The following is a 25,508-nucleotide window of genomic DNA, read 5'->3' on the forward strand; positions in this document are numbered from 1 at the left end:
GTTTGTGGTTGGCACCGTGCTCGGCTTGGACCGCAGCTGAGCATAGAGGTGGGACGTCAGCACGTGCACAGCTGACCCCTGGGCACGCTGGCTCCTGCAGCCCTGCACCTCCAGGGGCTGGGGTCTTACAGCCACCCGGGGGAGATGCAGCCTGCGACCACCCCGTGGTGACCAGAGCAGAGGAAAATCTCTCCCAGCAGACACCACCACCCAAACCCTTAGCACATCCTTTGGGCATTAATGTCCCCATTAGCCAGGGGAAGGTGACACAGCCAGCTGGGTATCAGTGTGCTTCATGTGGTTGCAGGAGGGGCAATTTCAGCCAATTCTGGCCTCTCCCAGTACTGTGCAAACAAACAAAGCAGCCCCAGCTGAGGCACATGGAGCTGGTACTCAGCTGTTCCCCACTTTCCAAATGAACCCTTTGGCTATAAGAGCACCAGTGGGGGTGCTGCTAGCTTTTCCTAGGGGGAATTCATGTGAGTCTGCTTTCATATCTTTTTTGGAAAGGGTATTTTACATTTGTTAGTGGGCTTGATTAATGGGAAGAAAAGGTTGTGTGAAGGAAGTATTAGCAGGAAAAAAAAATAGAGCAGCCTGATTATTTTCTCAGAAGAAGAAGAAAAAAATCCAATTACATTCATTTTTCGCACCCTATTTTGGTCTGGAATGGGACCAAGAGTTTGTGATTTGCTTGCTGTGCTCTCACTGGGCTCTGGCAGCCTGAAACCCAGTTGGGTGGCTTGTCCTATGGACAGGAGTGCTGCTCCATGTGGAGGGGGCATTTTGGAGGGGGCTGCACCACGGGGGTGGGTGAGAAGGGTGGAGAGAGCTGGAGGGCAAAGCTCCCCAGCTTCATCTGGAGAAGGGAGCAAAGAGAAACTGGATGTCTTTCACTGGCACGTGTTTGTAGTTTTGGGACGTGACAGCATACTCTTAGGCTCAATGATTGCAACACGCCTTGGGTCAGCTTGCAAGCTGCTGCTCAGCCATCAGCTGGATTCCTGAAAAATTAGCCTGAAGTTTTCCAAGGAAACAGCCGCTCGATGCCCCGGGGACCCCCCTGGCCACTATCCCTGCTTTAGGACTGCGGACCTAGAAAAGGAAAGGGGTTAAAATGCTTCTGAAGTTGGATGCAGATCCAAGCCCATGGCTGGGTCAGGCAGCAGGGGGGTGCATTTGGGACTTTGGGCAGGGCCCCCCCCCCCCCGTATCCCCTGGCAGGGTGTGATGGGCTGCAGCTGTGCAGAGCCTTGTGGAGTGGAAAGGGGCTGGGTGGTGCTGGAGGAGGACAGATGAGGTGTTGCTGAGGGGAAGGACATGGTCCCAGAGTGGGTCTCCATGTGGTGGGGCAAGAGGAAGAGGATGGCCCTGAACACACGGGCAGAGGGTCCTGGGGAGTGACCTCCAGCACATGCAGGAGCTCCTCTGGAAAGGCTGCCTGGGGGGAGAAGCACACCCCAGATGTGTAAGCAGGAGTGCAAACAGTGCCTTTTGAAAGTCCTTTGTGCACAGATCAGTGGTGCAGGCTGGGTTTGTGCTGGTGACCCTTTGGTGGAGCCTTCCTGTTCCTGAGTGCTTCCACAGGGTGCTCTGGCCCAGATTATGCCCCTCTCTCTGGGTTTCTGTCCACCTTCCAAAGGCAAGGAGCTCCCTTAGCCTGCATAACCTCTTAATTTGCTATTTAATGACAGCTTTTGGTCCCCTCCCGTACCATGGTGGGGTGCAAGTGTCCTGTGGGAGCAGGTTACAGCCAAAGCCAGATATGTCCTACAGCGTTTCACCTGTCTCTCCCCTGTGGCAATTAACACTTCTCTGTGATGAGGTTTTGGCAGCAGCAGCTCCTGCAGCAGTGCTGAGAGCAATGCCATCACCCGGGGGGCAGTGTGGGAGGGCACCCACCACCAGGCACCCCGAAGGGCTTCAGCCCCCATCAGCAGAGTACACCTTGGGGGGGTCTCACCTCACCCCTTGGGGTCCTGACTGGGATGAGCTGAAAGCCCTGACAGCCACAGAAGAAAGTGTTTTTCCCAAACCGAGCGTGGTGCCCCACGGTGGGTCCCCTCCTTAGCAGGGGGATGCTGGTGGGCACCAAGGACCCCCAGCTCCGGCAGCTGGGGAGCGCTCTGAGGAGGACAGAGCGCTCTGCAGAGCCCAAAGAGGGGCCAGGAGAAATGTCTGCTCGCTTCTGAGTCACACTGCTGGCAGCCGCTGGTCCCTCCTCCAGCTGCAGAAGTCTCCTCCTCGCACTTGCCCTCCCTCCTGCTCTTCCTTCGCCGGGACCCAAGCGCTGAAACCACCTCTGGAGCCCGGCCTTTCCCGGCTGCTGACGGCTCCTTGCCTTTCTCTGCCTCCCCCTCGCCCCCAGCTCGATGGGAATCTGAACCCAGCAAGATGAGGCTGCACGACTTGCTCCTCGCGCTGCTGCTGCTGCACGCCTGCCTCCTCCGGGGGGGCTCCTGGGCTCAAGACATCTCCTCCCGGCTCCACAGGGCTCAAGGTAAGCGGGAGCCAAAGTCCCTGGTGCTCCCCCTGGGGTAGTGGAGATGTTTGGGGGCCTCCGGCTTCCCCACAGCCAGCAGATTTTGGAAAGAGTCACGCTCACAGAGCAGGGCAGCCTGTGCCAGGAGAGCACCCACCAGGCGTGCCCACTTGTAGCGTTCATTTTGGGCTGTTTCTCCTCGGCCAGGTGCCATCGGGGAGGGGGGCTTGGGGCAGCTTTGTGCAGGATGTGGGGCTGTGCACTGGCTGCTGAGGCTTGGTTTTAGTTTTGCTCTCCTCCGCGATGATATTTGTGCCGGGACGCGTTGGAAAAGCATTCATTTCTTGTCATGGTAGTTGCTGTGAGGTCTTGTTTGCTTGCTTGCTTGTTTGTTTTAAAATACTTGTTGCAGCTGCTTGTTGTTTTAAACAATAACTAATCCTGGTATTGCATGTTTGAATGCAAATGGGGGGGGTGAAAGAATGCACAAACTGACGTTTTCCGGATACGTGCTCAGATGCAGTCCAGCTCAGCATTAATGCCAAAGCAGAAATGCTGAGGAAAAATGACCGTACCCATACATGCATGCTCATGTGTCTCGTGTGGGGTTAGCACAGCTACGCCGTGCTCCCAGGGCATGTCCTGCGGGTGTGCTGGGGGGTAGGGAGGGCAATGCCAAACCACACCGCTCTGCCTGCCCCCAGACTGCCCCGTGGATCTGTTCTTCGTCCTGGACACCTCTGAGAGCGTTGCCCTAAGGGTGAAGCCCTTCGGGGACCTCGTGGCCCAAGTGAAAGATTTCACCAACCGCTTCATCGACAAGCTGACCGAGAGGTACCCAGCAGCTGTGGGCTCTCAGGGCTGTGCCAAGCAGAGGGGGCTGGGGACGCTGCAAGTGCTGCAGAGGCAGCAGGGCTGCAGGGGGGGAACGGGGACACCCCAGGGCAGGGGGCTCAGCCCCAGCCCTAGCCCCACCATCAGGTTATTTTGCAGGGCCAGAGCAATTCTCAGAGCCAGGACAATGTGGTCATAGGGCACCCACTGTGCTAAACCTGGCACCCGCAGAGCTCGCCACCTTGCAGCCTCTTCGCATCCCCCAGGTGTTGAGCAGAGTTTTGGGGGCTCCCTGTGGGGTGCCCCATCTCCACCCCTCTGCCCAGCCCTTTGCCTGGCTCCTCACCCACCAGGCTGCTCCCGGCCCACACCCTCACAGCCACCAGCCCTCGATCTAACCCTGGTTTCCCCAGGGTGGGTGCACCAACCCCAGAGCAGCAGGGGGCCAGGAAGGGCCACCCCACGTCAGCACCACGTGAACAGGAGCCTTGTGCTTGTGCACATCCCATCGATGCAGTCTGGCTCCTAAATGAGGCTTTGTCCTGAGACCCCCTTCAAGCACACAGATGGATGGATGGGGCTTCCCACGACCCCCAGCATCCCTGTGCCCACCTTGCTGCTCCCCGCTCCCTGCAGGGGCATCCCCCTGCGAGCCACCAACCTGCCCACGGTGCCACCAGGTGGTGTGGTGGGCTGGGATGGAGGGGACAGTGATGTTCAGGAGCCTTGGGGAGAGGTCCTCATGGGCAGGGAGAAGATGTCTGAAGGCATGTGTCCCAGTGTCCCCACGTCCCCACGCAGGTACTTTCGCTGCGACCGCTTCCTGGTGTGGAACGCCGGGGCGCTGCACTACAGCGACTCCGTGGTGCTCATCAAGGACCTGACGGCCATGCCCAGCGGCAGGGCCGAGCTGAAGGACAGCGTGTCGGCCATCAGCTACATCGGGAAGGGCACCCACACTGACTGCGCCATAAAGCAGGGCATCGAGCGCCTGCTCATCGGGTACGGCGGCGGGGCTGAGGGCGGTGGCACCGTGGTGGGTGGTGGCTGGGGACGTCCCTGTGCATCCTGTGGAGCTGTCCCCAGCACGGGGGAGGAGGTCACCCGGGCACAAAGCAGGTGCTGGGGTGGCAGGTTGCTATCGGCCTGGCTGTGCTGGGGTGAGGCTCCACCAAATCTGTGGTGGAGGGCGCTCCAGCCCAATCTGTGCAACCCTGCACTGATCCCGGTGTTTAAACCTTTGCAGTGGCTCCCATCTCAAGGAGAATAAATACCTAATTGTGGTGACAGATGGACACCCCTTGGAGGGGTACAAGGAGCCCTGTGGTGGCCTGGATGATGCTGCCAACGAAGCCAAACATTTGGGGATCAAAGTGTTCTCCGTCGCCATCTCTCCCAACCACCTGGTAGGGACCACACAGCAGGGATGCTCCCCACAGCTGCCCTGGGGATGGGGTCTGGGACAGACAGTGGGCTGGAGGGCTGATGCAGGTCCCCAGGGTGCTCTTCAGGTCCCACAGGTCTTGCTCTGCCCCCCACCCCTAGGACCAGCGGCTCAACATCATCGCCACGGACCATGCCTACCGCCGCAACTTCACCGCCACCAGCCTGAAGCCAACCCGGGACCTCGATGTGGAGGAGACCATCAACACCATCATCGACATGATTGTGAGCACCGCCTGTCCCCCTGCCCAGCCTGCCCCCACCGTGGGCCCTCTCCTCCCTCACAACCCCCCTCTCTTCACTTTTTGTCTTGCAGAAAGCCAACATGGAGCAGTCGGTGAGTGTTCCCCCATGTCCCGTGCCCGTCCCCATGCAGCCACCCCCAGCCACACGGGGGCTTGGTGGCACCGCTCTGCCCAGCCTCGGGGCTCCCCCCGAGCCCAGCACAGCGCTGCCACTGACTGTTTTCTCCTTCCCTTGGGCAGTGCTGCTCCTTCGAGTGCCAGGTGAGTCGGGTTTTTGAGGCCTCCACTCCTTCCCCCCATGCCCCCACACTGTGCCTCAGTGGCTCGGTCTAACCCGTGAATCTCTCCCGCAGCCTCCCCGAGGGCTCCCTGGACCTCCCGGCGATCCAGGCCATGAGGTGAGGGGTCAGCCCCCAGACGCAGGGGGACGGGCTCCGTGGGGATGCTCGGGGACCAGCGGGACACTTGCCTGCTGGGCAAGGGGGTGCAAACCGCTGTCCCACACAGCCTCTGCCCTCTGCTCCCTGCAGCCACGGGGAACTGCTGCTACTGCCCTCCTGCTCTTCTTGCAGTCCTGTTTCACTCCTGGGGGGGGGATCAGCTCACTTTGATCCACTAACTGTATTTCTGTCCTGTATTTCAGGGAGAAAGAGGCAAGCCAGGTCTTCCCGGTCCAAAAGGAGATGCTGGAGAGCCCGTAAGTAAAGGACCGGACTTGGTGGCTCCAGTCAGGGGCTTTTTATTGACTTTCAGGCAGAGCTCTCAGGCACATCCTCACTGGCAGGGTAATGGGGACCTGCACCCGATGTCAGCCCCCAGCTTTGCACTCCCCATCCCCACACCATCCCCGATGCCACACTGGGGTCCCGGCCTGCTGTCCCCGGGGAGATGGTGACACAGGGCCATTCCCTTGCATCGGCCAGGGCTCCCAGTGGGCAGTGTCATGGGCAGCACGGGGCAGCCCCTTCTCCTCTGGCACTACAAGGCCTCCTTGTTCCTCGCCCAAAGCAGCTGCCCCTCCTTCAGGACACCTCTCTGACTCACGGGGTGTACCCCGGGCTCCCTCCTGTGTCCAACAACACAAGCACCGCAGTGTTATGGGGAAACCTCCAGTAAATAAGAAGCTAATAGCATAAGGAAACTATTTTCCTCCTCCTCCTCCCTTTTTTACTAGGTACGTTTATTTTGGGAGATGTTTCTCCCACACACATGAGTGTGCAGTTACTCAGCATGTGCATGCCCGGTTTGGAAACCTCATGGCATGCACATGTTTTTTCCTTTCCCAAGGATTTTCTGCCCTTCACCTTCATCCCAAATGACGTGGCCCCAAGCACACTGGGAAGGGCTGGGGATGCTGGAGGTGCCCTGCAGGCATCCCATGCCACCAGACTAGGCAAAGGAGGAGGAGGTCGGGGGTGAGGGCTGGAGGAGGGGGCAGCTTGGCCTTTGGGGCCAAGAAGCACCTCCCATAAGGGGGTCTTGCCAAGAGGTCTTACAAAATCTTGTTTTAAGTGTTGGTGAGTGTGTATGGGACAAGGTGGGTCTGGCCCTGGGTGGAGAGCCCAGGGGAACTGGCCCCCTTGCTGATGTCTCGTGCCTCCATAACTCCATGTTTCTGTCCTCCAGGGCAGGCCAGGGGACATGGGACCTGTTGGCTACCAAGGAATGAAGGTATGTGGGGCTGCAGGGTGGTGGGCATGGCTTCTGGATGGGCCACGTGCTGCCAGCATCTTCATCCTCTGTTTTTTTCTCTCTTCTTTCATCGCTAGGGTGACAAAGGAAGTCGAGGAGAAAAGGTGAGTGCAGCAAGGACATGGGGGGGCTCAGTGCCCCCCTCCTCATCTGGCTGTGCGCTGGGGCTGCCTGGCATTGGGGCTGGGTGTGCACCCATGTCCGTGCATCCATGCATCCCCCCTGGCAGCGCCAGTATCCAGCCAAGACAACCGGTTTGAGGCTGATGTGACCGTGGGGAGCCAGCAAGCACCATGCCTGTTGGGCACAACGGGGGCACCGGTGGTGTGCAGGGGTGTAGGAACACCCACACCTGGGGCCGAGCCAGCATGGGGGTGGCAGCGTGGTGAGGGGACAGGTGTGCTCCACGTGGGGTCTGACCTCTCTCCTTCCTTTTGCAGGGATCAAGAGGAGCCAAAGGAGCCAAGGTCAGATTTTGCACTGCTTATTCTTCCCCATTAATGCTTGCTGTGTTGGGGAGGAAGGGTCTTTGCAAATTGCTTCTTCACGGTTTCCTATCTGCATTTTAGGGTGAGAAGGGCAAGCGTGGGATCGACGGCATCGATGGCATGAAGGTAAACGTCCCCTCGGGGCCCCTTGCTCAGCCTGAGGACCCTGGGTTTTGCCCAGACACCTCCCAAAACCACTGTGGGGCCCAGGAATGAAGGCAGCTCCCCATCTGGGGCTCATCCCTTGCAGCGGTGTCCCTGCCTGGGATGCTCAGGGGCATCCTGCAAGAACCACTGACAGCAGCACTTGTTTTGTCTGTCCCACAGGGAGAAGCTGGATACCCCGGGCTACCTGGCTGCAAAGGCTCTCCTGGATTCGATGTATGTACCCCGCGGGTTCCCCTTGCTTGGAAATACTCGGAAACGCACCTCTGCGTGTGCAGCCATCCCTGTGCTCTGCTGTGGTCCAGCAACCACCTTTTCTGCCCTTTTCCTCACTTCTGCAGCGTTTCCCCAAAGCAGCCACTGTCTGACGCAGCCACCCCCCTGTCACGGCGAGCACCTGTACCCCTCATGCTCCCCACTGAGGGGCTGGGGGCCAGGCTCTCTCCATGCTATTTCCTGCAGATAGTGCTGCTGGATTCATTTTCAGTGACGCTGTTCTTTGCTTTCAACAGGGAACTCAAGGCCCACCTGGCCCAAAGGGTGATCCTGGTGCTTATGGACCCAAGGGAGGAAAGGTGAGCCCGTGGTACCCAGCCGGGAGGGCCATGGGGCTGCCATTACTGTGCCCAGCCAGGTGCGGGAGGAGCGGTGCTGGGCAGGCTCCCACCTTCAAGAAGAAGAAAAATTCCCTTTCTGGAGATGGGGGAAAAACCCATGGGCTTGTCCAGGAGAGGCAGATGTCCAGGTTTAGCCAAGAGAGGCAGTGATAGAGCCATTGCTGACCTCCTCATGCTGCTTGGGGGTGAGGCCCTGCTGGAGGATGCTGCCCCTCGCCCTCGGTGAGGCCAGGCTGGCAAGATGTGAGCTGTGCATGGCATACTCTGGACTGCTCCTGCGGGTGCCTGCGAGCCTGCCACAAGCAGCCTAGAAGTGCTGGGGGGCTGCTCTGAAATGGTGGCTCACACCTGGAGGGGGGCACGGAGGCACCTGCTGGGCTTGGGGCCCTCCGTGAGCTGTGGAGGATAGGGGTGCTCAAGCTTCCTCAGCATGGGGCTGAAACCCACCTGCTGGTACTGATGTGTCCTTGTTCACCCTGTCTTGTTGTGTCCTTGTGAAGGGGGAGCCTGGGGAAGATGGAAAGCCTGGCCGGCAGGGGATCCCTGGCAGCCCTGGAGAGAAGGTTGGTGCAAGGTCCCTGCTCCACTCTTGGCCCCAGAGCTGAGCTTGCCCCTGGCCCTGCTGGCACATGGGGCTTTGCTCCAAAACCCACTGATTTGTCTGGTCTTGCTTGCTCTTGCAGGGTGCTCCTGGCAACAGGGGTGAGCCTGGACCCACAGGGGAGATGGGGGATGAGGGCTCCCCGGGTCAGGACGGTCCTCCTGGAGAGCGGGTGAGCACGGGAAGGGGCTGGGACCTGCCGAGGAGGAGGAGGGCTGGGGCAGGTGATGAAGGTGGGGTTTGCAGGACCAGGAGTGGGTCCTGAACCTGTGTTCCCACCATCTCCTTGCAGGGCAGCAACGGAGAAAGAGGCCCCCCAGGCTCGCCAGGAGACCGCGGTCCACGAGGAGATCCTGTAAGTGCTGCTGCGGGGTGGCTGTGGGTGTCTGTGTGAAGAGGGGGGAACATTGGGCAGCCAGGGCTGAAATAGGTGGCCAGTGGCTGCCTGGGCCAGCCTGTGGGCCAGTGGGCAAGCTTGGTGCATGCACCTGCCAGCCTGGTGGGGACCTGATGCCGTCCCCAGCAATTGTCTCTTCATGGTGGTGGCTGAGCAGCAAACAGACAAAATCCAGAGCGTGCCCGGAGAGCCAAGAGCAGGCATGGAGCAGCTGGTGGAGAGCAAAGCAGCAAGGTGTCCTCAGGGGGTGTTCAGGCACTAGGGACTCAGCAAGGGGGGCACAGGGTACCTGGGTGAGGACAGGACACCCCTGCCAAGGGTGAGCACTGTGGTAGCCGGGGGGGAGTCACTGGGAAAATATTTGTTGTGCCTGCCGGGGCTGAGTCACCCAATGTGAGCGTGGGAAGGATGAGCAGGAGCCCTGAGTGGGACAGGACAGATGAAAAAAAACATGTGGCAAATGTCAGAGGTGCCACCACTGTGTGGGGCAGCAGGGCCGGGGCTAGCGGCCAGCCCTGCCCCAGCATTGCTGGGAGAAAGGGGACGGGGCTGCTTGGGGTGGGGATGTATTAAGCCAAAGGAGCCAGGAGTTGGGAGCCTCCCCTTCCCTGCTTCTGCTCAGGGAACGATGGCAGCATCACTGTGCAGGGCAGATGTGCGTGGGAGATGAAGGCATGCCAGTGTCCTGGAGTTAAATGGTTCAGCAGACGGTGGGCTGCTTCAGTCCAAGTCTTAACTCAAGCACGAGGTTCAGCAACCTAGCCAGAAACGTCTCCACCAGCATCCAGGGCCCTTTGGAAGTTATTTTGTATTTACCGTTTGGCTTAGGCAGATGGGAGCTTCTAGCTTGCAAAGGAGAGCTTTGGGTTGCCGAGCTTTCGGCCTCTTTCCTCAGTGTTTTAAGTCAGGTGCGACCTTCCCGGGAAGTTTCTGAACACCTCCCTTCCCAGCGGGGCTGCAGGCAAAGCAGTGCCTTGCACCAAGATGCTTGTCTTGCAGCTCATGCTGCAGAAACACCCACGGCCAGGTTTTCCACTGCTGCCCACCATGTGCAGGTCCCATCACACCCTACACGTGCCCCTCTCAGTTTCTCATGCCCTCTGTGTGTGTTTTCAGGGAGAGCCTGGGCCACCCGGCGACCAAGGTCGGGAAGGACCCCTCGGACCACCCGGTGACCAGGTAAGGCTCTGGATTAGCCTTCTGGATCCCCTGTGGGAGTGCAGACTGGGCTTAACTGGTGCCGCAGCATCCTGGGGCAAGGTCTTGGCACCTTCCAGGCCAGGCAGCAAAGCCAGCGCAGAGGGGCCGGGATCTCTAAGAGAACGTGAACAGAGCTAGAAAATGGAGACTTGGCTGCTAGGCTGGGGACAGAGAAACCTCTAGGTCATTTCCTAGTTCTGTGGAAACAGATGTCAACACATCTGACAGGCAGATTTGGAAGCTGGCAAGTGTGAGCTGCGGCAGCGCACCAAGTATTCAGGTCTGCGGCCAGATGCTGCTAGCCTTGGCCATGCGAGTTGATAAGGCATCACATGTGAGCAGGGACAGCCCAGTGGGGCCTTCACAGTGTCACCAGCACCCTTCATATCTGCAAACGATCTGTTCCAAAGCTGCTTGCTCCCCAGGTCTGCTCACCGTGAGGTCTAGCCCTCCTGCTCTGGGGTCCGCTTGTCCTTGTGCACCCCAAGAACCCGCTGGCTTTCTGGAGAGCAGAGCTGGCTACCTCCAGCCTAAGAAGGGTGGAAAAAGGTTTTTGACCAACTGTTGAAGAGCCCTGAAGGAGATCTGTAGCATGGGGCTGCTGTTGGGTTCATGCTGTCCCCAGCACGGCAGAGCTGCCTTCGAGCCTGCCTTGTGCTCGTGAAGAGCACTGAACTCACCCAGAATTGCCCAGATCCTTCTGTCCTTAGCCCAACTAAGTTCTTCCACAACCAAAGAGTGCAAGGCAGCACTCAGCTCGGGTGCTGAGGTAGGAGATCACAGAATCACAGAATTTATAGGTTGGAAGAGACCTCAAGATCATCGAGTCCAACCTCTGACCTAACGCTAGCAGTCCCCACTAAACCATATCCCTAAGCTCTACATCTAATGGTGCTGGCTGGAAGGCAGCTGCTGGGTGTATGCATGCCATGGGCTGGCACCAGCGGAGCAGGGAGGCTCATCCCCAGTTTGAGGCAGAAGAAACCAGAGTTCAGGTGAAGATTTGATACAAGCCTGGGTGCCAAAGCGATGTGAGCATGCTGGGGCACCAGGCTGGGCAAAATCCTGCCTCCAGCCCACTGTCACTGGCAGGGAGGAGGGAAAGGAGGCTGCTACCTGGCCTCCGTGGCAGCAGAGCGGGTGCCTTCCCTAGAACTGAGGCCGCCCCAGCACCCCTCTCACTCCAGGGAGATTGCAAGATTTCAAAAGCAGTTGCAAAGCAAATATGTTGTTTTCCCGTAAACCAAGGAAAAAATATTTTTGCTTGGCCAAATTAAAATTGAATGTGTAATTGGACTTGGGCAAGGGAAGGACTTTGGCAAATGTGAGTGTTTTTCAAGCCATGTTATCTGCAAGCGCTGGCTCTCTCTAAGGAGATCATTTTGCTTGGCAAGGATAAAGGGCTCCCACTAACCTGTGGCCCTGTTTCACCCCTCTTCTGTCTGTGAGAGAAGCTAAAGGTCTGTGCTTTCATCTCTGACCTTCTGCGCAGGTTTGGTGGTCCACCTCCTCCTGGTTGTGGTGCCCATTCCTGCTTCAGTTCTTGTTGCACCCACAAGGAAAGTGATCAGGGAGCTGTTAAAGACTTTCCAACCCTAAATCCTCTGTCTTCACAAACCCCTACAGGGCTGCAAGGGGTTTGAACTTGTTTGCTACACAGGCCACCTACAGCCAATGCGAGCCAAGTTTGTCTGGGATCCGGCTTTGGCTGGTGTGAATGGTCATGAGCTCCCACCCCTCCTTCCTAGCTTTCCCCCTTTGGGGCTTTTGTGCAGATAAAAGGGTCACATGCCTTTAGGCAGCCTCATGCTCTGCACTGCACTACGTAATTTTGAAGTCCTCTGCGTGCTGTTCCTTGGAAGAGCAGTGTGAAGAGGAGCAGGAGGGGCAGCTGGATGGGACTTGTGCTTCTTCAGCTTCTGGGTGGTGAGAGACAGCGGCTGCAAAGCTGGGCTGCACTGAATAACGTGCAAAGACAGCATCCTGCTCCCCAAAAACCTCAGCAGTAAGGAACATCTCTTCTGCCTCCACCAGCTGTGGACTGGCCACACACCAGCTCCACATGGGGCTGCTCGGGCACTGGGAGCTGCATGGCTACCCAGCCGTGCCTTGCCATCACTGCCAATTTCCTGGCAAGTAAACCATGCAGAGCACTGAGGACACTGGGCAAAAAGTGAGGGGCCTCCCCTGGGCATCTTTTGGCAAAAAAAAAAAAAAAAAAAATTCTCTCCCTGCCTTCTTTCCTCACACCTCTTGTCTCTGCATGTCTCTGGCCAGCCCTGCAGCTGGTGGACAGGCAGGGGGTGGCAACTCTCACCCGCCACATTTGGAAATGAGAAGACCAGCCCTTCCTAGCACGGGCAATGCCAAGGGCAAAGCCCTGTGGTGAGAGCTCTCTGTGTTCTCCTAGGGTGAACCTGGACCACCAGGACCCAAAGGTTACAGGGGAGACGATGGCCCCCGCGGCAATGAGGTCAGTGTTGCTTCATCATCTCATCTTCTTGGGAGGAGGGAATTAAGGGGAAAGCAGGAGATGCTGCCCGTTAGGGCTATCCTCAGCTCTCCCAGGCCTTAGGAACCCTTTGTGGATACAAAGCTAGGTGCTAGCTTCCTGACGGACACCTCAAGGGATTGCCCAAGGGATGGTGGGCAATGCTTGACTGCTCCTTTTGCTCCTTCCAGGGCCCAAAGGGATTGCCTGGAGCACCTGGGTTGCCTGGAGATCCTGGCCTGATGGGAGAAAGGGTGAGTGGAGTTTGTTTGGGGTGACTGCACGCAGCATGGAAAAGGTCTACAACTGGCTGGTTGCACATAGAATGGTCCTGGTCAGAGAGGAAAGAAATAGCACTCCAACACAGCTAAGATGTGTTCAGAAAAGTTGCAGGCAACTTCCTTTGAACACATGTGGTGCACATCTACAAGTTCAAAGAGCTGTGACTTGGATGTACTTTCCAGCAGCAGCTCTCATACTGCCCAGTGTTCCCAGCCTGTGATCATATCCTGATCTCTGAGAGGCACCGTGTCACCCCCAGAGCTTCTGGGGCTTCCCTTTCTCCCTGCCCCAGCTCGCTCTTCTCCTTTTTCCTTTAAAATAAAGAACAAGACTTAGTCTTCAGGAGATGTACTGGCAGTTCGTGCCCCTGTTCCCCCTTCTGCTGTGCTATCCAAGGGGTCTGCTTGTGTGGTGGTTTTACCACTTCACGTTGTCTCAGCTATTTCTCTCTTCCTTCACAGGGGGAGGATGGCCCTCCTGGTAATGGCACGATTGGATTCCCAGGCGCCCCTGTGAGTTTCATGTGCTGCTTTGAAACCACAATACCATTATTTCTGCCTCCCTGACCTAACATACATCCTTTTCTTCATTCCCAGGGGCAGCAAGGAGACAGAGGGGACCCTGGCATTAACGTAAGTGTGATGCTTCCTCCTGCACCTAACAGAGATCATCCTGGCCAGTGTCCTCTGGTGGTTGGCTTGTAGAGCCTCTCCACCTGCTGCATGGTGAAATGGGCTCCCTGAAGCAGCCTGCTCACCCAGAACCTTGTTTATCTTATGTCCATCTATCCCTGCAGTGGATGCTTCCCATGGAAATGTCCTGCCTTGGTGCGCTGGTCATAACACCCAAGGACAGCAGCTGGGGCTGGAAGTAGCTATGACAGTAGATATGACAGTGAATGCCACCTAAGGAGGCCTCTCATTTGATAACACTGAAATTTGATGCTAGGGAGCCTACAGATAGCTCTCTGCCTCCTCCCCAAGCCAGCTCTCACAAGGTCCCTGCACCAATCTGACTGCTTTCCATACAGGAGCTTCTTTGTTATTTTTCAGGGAACAAAAGGCTACGTTGGCCCTAAAGGTGATGAAGGAGAAGCTGGAGACCCTGGCAATGATGTGAGTAATCTTTATAAAGCTGTATGACTTTTCTATGTGAGCACAGTGTAGGAGTTTGGGGCTGGATCTAGAGCTACCTTGCCTGTGGGTAAGAGCCCATCAGATTTTGTAAGACCGCAAGTGCCCTTTGCTGCTGCGCAGTGTCTGATGGCAAGTGGGGCTCTCTCTAGATGTTCGCTTTGCATCCTACAGCTTATTGCCAGCGAACCTACAGGTCTGTTAGGCTGAGGTGGGTGTCATCTGCACTTGGTGTTGCATGCTTCCAGATAGCGCTGATGTTTGCTTTCTGCTGCACCATTGTCCCATGGAGAGAGATTTTCCTAGTGCCTATCCCAGCCCTTTCAAGTCTTAACTTGCTTGCTTGGGCACAGCATTCTCAGCTAACTTTTCCATGGTAATATTGCTAAGTAGGGTTCAGCAGGCATCTGGAAGGGGAAGGTTCTGGACCTCACTCTGAGACATGAATTTGTGAATTTTGTTTCTGTTTTAAATCCAGAACCTAACCCCTGGCCCCAGGGGCAGCAAAGGAGCGAAAGGCCACAGGGGTCCCGAAGGCCTCCCGGTAAGTAAACATCCTGGAAGGGCTTGCACTGACCAGCACAGCATATATATGTGGCTGAAGGAGAGAGACTTGCTGTCTCCTCATCACCCATCAGCTGGGTACCCAGGTGCTGGGTACCAGGCACCCATCAGCTGGGTGCTGTGGGGGCAATGCAGAGCTGAGCAGACACACTGTGTGTGTGTGCACTGCCTGCAGTGAGGCAGGTCAGGTCGCCTTCTCTGTGAGCAAGCAGATGTACCTGCCCAAAGTTCAGGATTTGGGAAGCCAAGCAATGTTTCCAGCCTCTGCATTGCTTGGCAAGATATTGTTACCTCTCGCTGAAGATAGGACTGCCTGCTCTTGTAAATGCTCTAACTCAATGCTTCTGTTTGACAGGGGCCACCCGGACCTGTGGGACCTCCAGGACCAGATGTAAGTAGGACAAGGTTGGGGTACTGCTTGTTTTCTGGGTCAGTGCTTCTGGAGACCACTGCTGGGGAGCCTTGTGCTCCCAGGGAGGGTGGTGGCTGCCCCTGTCACTGTCCTAGTGAGGCTCCCTGGCCAGATTTCCTCCTTTCTGTCACCATTGAGTCCCCTCTGCAGTGTGAAAACTTCCACTCTGACAGGAGTGGGAAGACTGGTATTATTCCCAGTTTGACCATTCCTCTTTGCTTTGAGTGCCATGACATTTGCCCACCGAGCAAGGATATGCTCTGACCATGGTGTCACCAGGACTCAGGTCTCCCCACCTTGTGGTAAGCTCATAACGAGAGCAACCACCACGGATGGAGGAAAGGTCCAGCAAGCTGGGTGGTGAGCCAGGACTTTCCATGCAGCTTCTTCTGCACGGGCAGTGTAATGGGTGCACTTCACTGCTGGCAGAGCCTAGCCCTTGTCTGCTCCAAGGGGACTACATCACTAGTTCCCAGACCAGGATCTATTTTGAAGCAACACACAGCAACAGCAGGGGCAGTGGGCAGCAGCACTTGGGGGCAGGCAGCTGCCCCTGCTGATACACCAAGAGTTTCTTCATCTCTGTTTTCAGGAATGTGAAATCTTGGACATCATCATGAAGATGTGCTGTGAGTATCCCTGTGCTGCTCCCCCTGCCCTGCTTGGCTCCTCGCTGGGTGAGGGGTGGCACCCAAGCACCCCAAGGTCCCCGTGTCCTGCCATGGGGGAGCTACAGTAGGTCCCAGCCCTCAGCCAGTCATGAAGTGCTGGAACAGCACAGGGTGCTTAGGGGACTGGATGTGAGCTCTACACGCAAACAATTTACTCAGTCCCTCCGGGATTTGTTTGTTTAAGTAAGAATACAGCTGTGTGTGTGCAGAAACAGCTCTGCCTTGTGCAGTGGTTTGGGTCAGGCATCATGATCTGGAACAGGAGACAGATCTGGGCATGCCAAACAGGAGGGAAACCTCCACAAACAAGTAGGAGCCTGGATAATCTGTGTTGCAGAAACACAGACCTGCAGTCTGCATTAGTCTATGAAAAATCTTCATCTGCAATGTTTTAATGGTCTCTCTTTCTCTCCCTTCTCCTCTAGCTTGCTGTGGTGAGTGTTACTTGGCAAAGTTGTTCTGCAAATGTTTGCTTGCGCTTCTCCTTGCTTCCTCCTCTCCATTTCCCTTGCCTTTTCCCTTTTCCTTGCCTCGCGCTGTGGAGGGATGGTGGAAGCCCAGGAGGACTGAGCAGGAGGGAGGCGGGGAAGGCAGTAAGTCCCCCTCCAAAATCAGCTGTGGCTGGTCCTACAGTCATGGAAAATGGCTGTGGAGGTGCCCTGTGCCAGCAAGGCAGCAGGCAGGCAGATGCTCTCCACCCTTTCTGCAATGGGGAGGAAAGTCAGTTCAGGGCATGGTGTGTATCCAGCTTTGTTGCTTTCTCCCAAATCCCACGCTGGTCTGCAGAGAAATGTGCCTTTTTTTTTTTTTTTTTTCCATGATACTGTCTGCATGGGTAGGGTTTGCAAGCCAAAAGCTTGAAGCAAGGTTCCAGGGTGCGTGATGTCCTTCAGCCACAGGCAAGAGGGGAGAGCAAGCTGAGTCAGCCTCCTCCAGCCCACCAGTGTCACCTCTGTCCTCCTGGGCTGGGCAAGTGGAAGGAGTGAGGAGGCTTCTGAGGAAACGGGTTTTGGAAATAGTTACTGGGCGGTTTATGGGTACTCACAGCTTGGCAGTGTTACGTGTCTTACAACCGGTACTGAGAAAAAGTAAATGGAAAAACTACTAAACTGGCTCTCATCGCTCCTATGCAGCTATTTTGCCACTTGATTTTGCACTGGGTTTTGGTGGGTCCACTCAGGACTAACAGCAGACATCAGCTTCTTGCTTGGGCGTGCCTCCTTGCTCTGAGAGCAGCTCAGAGAGGAACCACAAGCCCTCCCATGCCTGTGCTTTGCTGCAGAGTGCACGTGTGGTCCCGTCGACCTCCTCTTTGTGTTGGATAGCTCAGAGAGCATTGGCCTGCAGAATTTCCAGATTGCCAAGGACTTCATCATCAAAGTCATTGACCGCCTAAGCAAGGATGAGCGTGTGAAGGTGAGGTTTCCTCTGAGTGCTAGGATGCATTTATTTTTCACTGTATTTGGAAAAACAGGGAGATGCCTCCACTCCACAAGAGCCTCCACAAGGCTCAGCTTCAAGCACATAACCAGGGTGGGTCTCAATTCCTCCCAGATTTGTAGGAGGAGTTTGCAGAATTTGTTGTCCCAAAATACATGTGTGTCACCCTCTCCGGGCAGCAAGACTCTGTGGTAGTTATGAATTATTCCTCTGTGCCCTGGAACAGACAGCTCGCTGTTTGCCCAATCAATCAGTTTCTTGGTCTCTTCCTTGTCCTGATGAGCGTTTCAGGTGTATGGAGTGGATCACACACGAGGTGTTGTAGCCCCCAGGCAGCCTTGCCTGCCCCCAGGGTTTCAATTAAGGTTTCCAGTTAAGTACATTAGTAAAAGGTATCTTTGCAGCCCAGAAGAGTGATCCATAGCACAAGGGCTGTAAATATATGATGACCTGCTCTCGGACGTTGTCTTTGGGTGCACGCGGGTCTCTGGCTGGTAAAGAACTAATAAAAAGCCTGAAAGATTAGCGCTGGGCAGAAAAACTACTATTGAAGAAGAAAAACATGTTTGCTTGTTTTTGTTTGCTTGTTGTTTTTGTTTAAGAAAAAATTAAATTCCTAGCCAGCCAGCATAGCCAATGGCTTGTGTTGAGACCACTGAGATGGGAAACCTCTTTTTGGGTCTTGTTTCACTGGGCTGCATCTGCTCCTGTAGGGGCTCCTGTCTGGAATAAGTAGTGCCCCTGAGGAGCAGCAGCAGTGCCCACCGTGAGGACATTGAGCATGAAACTCTCAGAATGTTTCTGATCCCTCCAGGGCCCCTGGAGGTACCTGGCCCTAAATGGCTTCTGTTTCTCTCCAACAGTTTGAGCCCGGGGAGTCCCGAGTGGGCGTTGTGCAGTACAGCCACAACAACACGCAGGAGCTGGTGGCCATGGGGGATGCCAACATAGACAACATCGGGGCACTCAAACAGTGAGTCTGTAGGGTCTTGGCACACCGTGCTCGCATCCCATCCTCCATCTTCAGGCCAGCACTGCCTGCAAATGCTAAGATGCTGAATGTTCTAGTGGATGGTGGCTTTGTAGGTTGTGCTGAGGCTAAGGAGCTTGCCAGTTACCTGCCCAAAGCCCTGTGCAGGCAGGATTTTGCCCTGCCTTGCAAGCACGTCGGTGTGTCAGCGAGATGCGTGTTCCTAGCTGTCCCCATGATATCCACAGGGTGTGATGGCAGGCTCACTGGTGTCTCTGCTTGCAGGGCAGTCAAGAACCTGAAATGGATAGCTGGGGGCACCCACACGGGAGAAGCCCTGCAGTTCAGCAAGGACAACCTGCTGCGGAGGTTCACCTCCAACAACAACGTGGCCATCGTCATCACGGACGGACGCTCGGACACGCTGCGGGACCGTACCCCACTGACCTCCCTGTGTGAGGTCACCCCGGTAAGGGCACGGTGGCACGGGGGGCTGGCAGGGAACAGGCCGTGCATCAGAGTAGTGCAGGTTCCCTGGGGGTCTCTATGCCTCTGCTACCTAAGGCAGGGCAGGGAGGACACGTGTCACTAGAAGCTGTCTCGTGCAGTGACAGGCACTCAGGATTATGGATGCATTAGGCGCCAGTGATAGACTCTAACTTTCTTGCAGGTGGTTTCCCTTGGGATAGGCGACATTTTCCGGAACAACCCGAACCCAGATCAACTGAACGACATCGCTTGTTTAGGCATGCCTACAAGACAAGGACTGTCCATTCAGAGGGACAACTACGCTGAGCTCCTGGATGACTCCTTCTTGCAGAACATCACCTCATACGTCTGTCGAGGTGAGTGAAAACCTCGTGCGGGGGCAGCTGGGTGTGTGGGATGCCATGGCCCCAGGCTGTTGTCTTGCTCCTCAGCCCTAGAAAGCTGCAGAAGCAGTAGGCCTCTGGCTGGGGACAATAAGGACCATAGTGAGGGTTGTAGAAGCCAAAGAGTGAGGGATGAAATCTGATTTCCCTGCTTTCCCCTGGTCATGCTCTCAAATTGTACTCAGGTATTGAGGGAAGAGAGTGATATTCAAGGTTTAGTTAATGAGCAGCAAGGATGATGTCTCATGTCTCAGAACACTTCACAGCCACATCCAAGTCCTCACCTGCTGCAGGACATCTCTGTCCACAGCATCTTTCAAGCACGCACTCTCTGGTGCACGCAACCTTTGCACAATACCTTGCACAATGTGGCCACAACCGAGATGAGCGTTTTTCCCTACTCTGGCTCTGTGGGAAGCTGAGCTACAGAAGAAGCAATTTTCCTAGGTGAGCTGCTAACATTACTCTTTTTAATTTTTCTTAACAGAGAAGAAATGTCCGGACTACACCTGCCCAAGTGAGTACCTGCTCTTCATGCCATAAAGCACACAAAGGGATCGTGGGTGCTGTGGTGTGGGAATTGGCAGCTGGTGTGTGTAGGAACGCAGGGTCTGGGCTCTGCTGCAGGAGCACACATTGCCAGGCACACAGAGGGTCTCTTGTGGACACCCCAGCCCAAACATCTGAGGGACAGGGGTGAAAAAAGCTTGGACAATGGCTTCTCTGGTGCCTCAGGCCTGGACAGGAGCCCATGCCAGATTTAGACCTTGCAAGCTTTAGATGAGGCAAGTAATGAGATCTGTTGCAATACAGCGGGAGGAGCACACAGGAAAATCAGCACTGTGGCAGGATATTTGGGAAAGGTGGTTGAAAAGGGAGGAATGTAGACAGATACATCTCAAAGTCAGAAGCATATACAATCCTTAGACTCATCATGGAAACAGGCCAGCCTTGGTAGAGGATATGGTTCTCCAAGAAGGGACAGTGTAAGTCAAGGAAAACATCCGCTGAATTAAATAACAAGAGTCACCAGATTGTCTAAGCCAGATAAGTACCTGGGAATGCAGCCTGCCATAAACCAAATAAAAGAAAGAATGAAGGGGTAAAAGGACAAGTGAGGGACAGCATTGGGGTAGGGGAAACCAAGGCAGCAAATCCCCACAGGCTGGGGATTTCCTAAGTCTAGCAAAGCAGGAAGCATGCGAGACAGCTGGTGACCACACCGGCTTCCCACGGGAAGAGGTAGGAGGAGAAGAGCAGTGTAATGAGCCCTGGTCTGTCCCTATGCAGTCACCTTCACCAACCAGGCGGACATCATGCTGCTGGTGGACAGCTCCACCAGCGTGGGGAGCAAGAACTTTGAGACCACCAAGAGTTTCGTGAAGCGGCTGGCGGAGCGGTTCCTGGAGGCCAGCAAGCCGTCCGAAGACTCCGTGCGTGTCGCGGTGGTCCAGTACAGCGGGAAAAACCAGCAGAAGGTCGAAGTCCCGTTTCAGCGTAACTACACGGTCATCGCCAAAGCCATCGACAACATGGAGTTCATGAACGACGCCACAGATGTCAACGCTGCTCTGGAGTACATCATGAGCGTGTACCAGCGCTCCTCCCGTCCTGGGGCAAAGAAGAAGGTGCTGGTGTTTTCTGACGGCAACTCGCAGGGGATCACCGCGAAGGCCATCGAGAGGACTGTGCAGGGGGTTCAGCGGGCCGGTATCGAGATCTACGTGCTGGCCGTGGGCAGCCAAGTCAATGAGCCCAATGTCCGTGTCCTGGTCACAGGGAAGAGCGCAGACTACGACGTTGTCTACGGGGAGCGCCACCTGTTCCGCGTGCCCGACTACACCTCCCTGCTGCGCGGCGTCTTCTACCAAACTGTCTCCAGGAAGATCGCTGTTAACTGAGCAGCCGCACGGGTTTCTACCAGGGCCGTGCCTGCTTCTCTCTCACCTAAACATGAAAAACAACAAAAGCAAAAAGATTAACAGTATTCTTGACCCACCTGAGGAACTCGTGTCTATACAGATAGCTGTAGTGCCGCAGCCTGTCTGTGCAGTCCCCTTCCTTCTTCACCTGCTTCTTCATCTGCACTTCTTCCTCTTAGCCTCAAGCTGCCTCCCTGCCCTGTGACTGCCTGTACCTTGCTCCCTGCAGCCGGCAAATACCAGTACATCTAGCAATAAGCCCCACCAAAAGCAACCTCATCCCACTGTTTGTTTTTTTTTTTGCCAAGAAAGAACCAGGATGAGGGATGTTGCACCACTAAGGACTTGCTTGGTCTTGCAAGGTTGATTATGCCCTTTTTAGATATTTTTTTCTTCATTTGCCTCTTTCATCCATATGTAAGCTGAGCGCTTGCCCAGCTCACAATGGTCCTAACCCAAGGCCGTGCTTCAGCACTTCAGCAGGCTTTGAGAGAGGATCGTTGTCCCAGCTGGCCAGCGTGATTCACATCTCCCCTGTGGGTGGGAAGGGCTGGACTTTGTTACCTGAGCCACCCACGCACTAGGTGGTGTTGGAAGCATCTCCAAGCACCTCCTGTGCCACGGGATGGGACACAGACCCCCAGAGATGGGCTGGAGAGGGAGGTGGGCTCCACCACTAGCCCTGACAGTCCTATCCAGAGCAGGGGCCTGGGCACCGGCTGAGAGAAAGGTGCTCAGCAGCCACTGGGGAGGGGGGACCCACGAAGAAGCTACAGAACCGCGCTCCTTCACTAACCAGTTTCATGGTCCTACAGTGAAACCAGGAACCTCATAAGTAACCTGATGACTTGCCTTATGGTCCAAACTCCATGCTGGAAAATCTCTCTGAGCCCAGTTAGTGGGATTTTTATTTTTATTTTTCAAAAGTGCCAAGCTGTCTAATTCCCAGCGAGCTCCCTGTGGGCGTGCTGTTTCTGTAGGACCATCTAGGAGTTAGACACCCAGGCCCTAGGGAAACCCACTAGCTGCACTATATATTGAATTAGGGCCTATTCCACAGCCCAGCTGAGTCAAGGGAAAGGCTGCCATTATCTGCCAGGGGCTTTGAATCACACCCTACAGATATACTGACAAAGGTGCTATCACTACATGGGTGATGTGGGCCCTTGGTGTTTACACAGTTGTTTCCATGACCGCACTGAAGATGTGGTTTGGCTGGGTGAGATTTTTGTTCAGTGCTTCTGTTGGTGCTCTTGCTACAAATTCATGCGCTTCTGAGAAAGCAACAGTGATTGCCAGGTACTGACATCCCAAACTCTTTATTTTGTATCCGGAAATCCATTGTACAAGTTACCTTTATTTTATGCCTGTGTTTTACTAAAAATTGTCCACTTCAGAAACTTCAGAAATTTGTCAAATAAATTGTTTTCCATAGTCTTGTTGGAAGCTTGTCTGTCTTGAATTTCAGAAGCTCTTGAATGGTTTTAAAGCCACTCAGTGAAATAGGGGCTGCTGCGATCTGGGAGGACTTCAGCAGAACTTCTCACATGAAGTTATACAGGACAAAAGAGAAAAGACGTATTGCTTTTACTTCACAAATCTGGGTACTATTGAATGCTATGGATTTGGGAGATCCTGTGCATTATTTTAATCTGTGAATTAGTACATTTGAAAATGGCATAGAAAAGTACTGAGCTCTGAAAAGAAGGGAAGTGCTTTTTTTTTTTTTTTTTTTCTGGTTGCAATGTGTTCTGTGATATCTCACAGCCTGTTCCTAAACTGCACAATTTGGACCCATTTTCCAGCAGACCATTCCTCATTGGTGCAGAGATGGAGACCATCAGGTGAAGAAGTAATCCGTGTTTGCTTTCTCCTTATGTTTGGGGTCTATCTTTCTCCTTATGTTTGGGGTCTATCCTTAGTGCCTCATTTTCTGGGCAGCTGGGGACTCTGCTCGATAGACACGGCTTGTGGTGAAGGTATTGAACATCTCATCCAGCTTTACCAGCCTTTGTGCTCCCTAGACATTTGTTTTACAGCCAAAAACAGCTCTAAAATGTGCCTGTCTTGGGGAAAGCTGCGTGTCCTGGGGGCTCATTGCGACCTTTCTTTTTGCATGCACCCAAAGTCACTTGCTCCCCAGTCACTGGGCTACATTCCCATCGTGTTTCTGCAGCAGAGAGGCTCTGCCTTGCTCCCTCCCTCGTCTCGCTTTCTCCTCTCACCCATGCCCTCTTTTGGTCAAGCACCTCAGCTGGCAGCACTGGGCACACCTTGGTTGCAGCTGGAAACTCTGAGGAGCACCTCTGGGGAGGCTCCAAGCATGGTTGCACTTTGTGTGGTGCCCTCTCTCTGGAGGCATTTGTATCAGATGTCCTGCTGTCCCTCCCCTGGATGTTAGGAAAAAAGCCTTCACGTCTGCACTAATAAAGGCTGCTATTGTAGCAGAAGTATTCCTTGAGGCCTGCTGCCATCCTCTGCGTGATTCACTGGCGAAGGAGGGGAGCAGGGTACAGAGACTGCATCACCTACCCACCCCTGCCTGTGGAGCTTGCTGGGGGGTGGTCAGAGCCAGCACCAGTGACAGCAAGGAGCAGAGCTGGGGGCTGGGAAAGGCCTGAACCCCCCCTCGGGCTCTCTCCCTGTGCTAATAGGAACCGCACACTCAGCCGCAGCCACGGCAGTAGGCTGCAGGTGGTGGGGAAGGGGATGAGGCTGCCCTTCATCCTGAGGGATGCTCAGCCTCTCTCCAGGGGCTCAGAGAGGCTTTGTGCCACCCTGTCCCCCAGGCTACATGAAATGGAGGAATGTAAGAGACACCTAGGAAAAGCTGGGGAAAACTCGCTCTTCTCTTGGGCTGGTTGCAGCACGTTGTCTCTGCTTTAAGCTGAAAAAATAAAGGGTGGCAGGAGGGATTTTTCCTGCTCCCGTGAGCTTCTTTCCACCCTTAACCATGCCCTTCCTTCTTCACTTTTATGAAACGTGGAAGAACATCCCAAACCAGCAAACACTTTCAGTTTCCAAGTCTCAGTTTTGAAGTGTTTGTTAATTTTCCCATGAGAAAAACTGAGCATTTCCTTTAACCTGCTATTTTCCCAGAAAAATCTCCATTTTAAACAGGGCCTGCCGGGAAGCTGGCTTCCCCAGAAAACAGGGACCAGCAAGGATTTTCCAGCAGCACCCAATGTGTGGCATTTACAGCCGTTGCCTTCTCTCTCCCCACGCTTGTGTGCTGTCCAGGCAGGATCGCAGGAGCCCTTGTCAAGTGTTTGAGCCAGAGTTGGCCCCTGTATGCTGGGCCCATTTTGTCTTCCATTTCTGGTTATATTTACTCCCATTCTTTCATTCTCATTTTTTATGCTTCCATTACGGGGAAGGCCAAAAATGCCTCTGCCTGCAGGCCTGCTTTGTTAAACTTCAGATGTTCTCCAGATGTTCAGCAAGGGGGTTTATGTAACAACGACAGAATTTGGGCCATATTTGTGTTTTCCTCTGACTAAACACTCCTCATTTGAGGCAATGCTGATTCACAGCCCTTTGTGGGAAGGTAATGGCTCGAGGAGGAGGGCATCTCCGAGGCTGCTGTATCAGTCTGATGGGACTCCTGAAACACATACCCTAAAAAATGCACGTGAAAGAATCCCAGTAGCACAGCAGGCTGGGACAGCACAGGGCTGCAATCCTAAAGGACAAAGCAGAAAATTGAAGGGGGGGAGATTGCAAACAGGCCTTGAGGCTTGTGCAGTCAGCTGCAGAAGAGTTTTATCACTCCTGAGAACAGTCCTTGCAAAAGATTCCTCTTCTCCGTGGGCTTCTCTCCTCCTTCCTTGCTGCTGGTGGTTTGAGACCACTTCACAAGTGCGTCAGGGCAACTCTTCCCCCAGCCTGCAGCCCTGTAGCTCAGCCAAATTGCTGTTAATGACGCTGGTGCAAGACCTCAAGCTGTATGACAATAAATATCTGCTCTAGGATGATTTTGAACTGCTTATTCAAAATTATTTAATAGCTATTTCAGTGCCTACAGTTCGTCTAGGGAGCAGAGGACCATTGTCTAGCCTCTAGCAAAATAACTGAATGTTCAAATGCCTCTTGCTTATCTTGTGTTTCGGGACTTGTTTTAACTATATTATTCTCAAATGTGTTTTAGTTTGAGTTTTGTTTTGTGTTTGTCCAATTGCATGGCCCTCCACCATGTAAGCTTGTAGGCAAAGAGCAGAGGAAAGGCTGGAACCCATTAAGAAATACAGGATTGACACACAAAAGAGATTCTGAGTGGACTCAAGACCACGGAGGAAGACGTGCCCCAGCACATGGTATCATCACCATCCTTCTCCAGGTAAAGGACTCGAGAAGCTGATGGCTTCCCCTAGCAATGCACGGGATGCAGGAACATCACGTGGCGTGACTCTGGGAGACTTGCCCATTGCAGCTTCAGCTACTGCTAATTCCCATTGAGAATTAAGTCATTTGGATTATAAGGATCTGTAACTGGACTAAATTAGATGCTTGTAGTGTTCTGGTTAGGCTGAGAAGATGTTAGGTAAACAATGAATCTTGGGTTGGCCCTTCACAGTGTCTTCCTTGCTC

At 54.6% G+C, this 25,508-nt stretch overlaps 1 protein-coding gene across 1 annotated transcript; it reads left to right on the forward strand.

Moving 5' to 3' along the window:
• Nucleotides 1-1,320: 1,320 nt before the first annotated feature.
• COL6A1 (collagen type VI alpha 1 chain) lies at nucleotides 1,321-22,355 on the forward strand (the record flags this gene model as incomplete). Its single annotated transcript, XM_084289414.1, has 35 exons — nucleotides 1,321-1,390; nucleotides 2,369-2,500; nucleotides 3,187-3,316; nucleotides 4,118-4,318; nucleotides 4,563-4,722; nucleotides 4,862-4,984; nucleotides 5,076-5,096; nucleotides 5,245-5,265; nucleotides 5,358-5,402; nucleotides 5,648-5,701; nucleotides 6,631-6,675; nucleotides 6,774-6,800; nucleotides 7,137-7,163; nucleotides 7,266-7,310; nucleotides 7,512-7,565; nucleotides 7,862-7,924; nucleotides 8,467-8,529; nucleotides 8,650-8,739; nucleotides 8,860-8,922; nucleotides 10,081-10,143; nucleotides 12,575-12,637; nucleotides 12,847-12,909; nucleotides 13,399-13,449; nucleotides 13,534-13,569; nucleotides 13,990-14,052; nucleotides 14,549-14,614; nucleotides 14,990-15,025; nucleotides 15,639-15,675; nucleotides 16,143-16,151; nucleotides 17,000-17,133; nucleotides 18,021-18,130; nucleotides 18,413-18,596; nucleotides 18,798-18,972; nucleotides 19,487-19,516; nucleotides 20,290-22,355. The coding sequence occupies 35 exons, from the start codon at nucleotides 1,321-1,323 to the stop codon at nucleotides 20,898-20,900; spliced, it is 3,165 nt and encodes a 1,054-aa protein (XP_084145540.1). The 3' UTR covers nucleotides 20,901-22,355.
• Nucleotides 22,356-25,508: the final 3,153 nt, after the last annotated feature.

This window comes from Netta rufina (genome assembly GCF_964035555.1).
Source record: "Netta rufina genome assembly, chromosome: 6".
Taxonomy (NCBI): domain Eukaryota; kingdom Metazoa; phylum Chordata; class Aves; order Anseriformes; family Anatidae; genus Netta; species Netta rufina.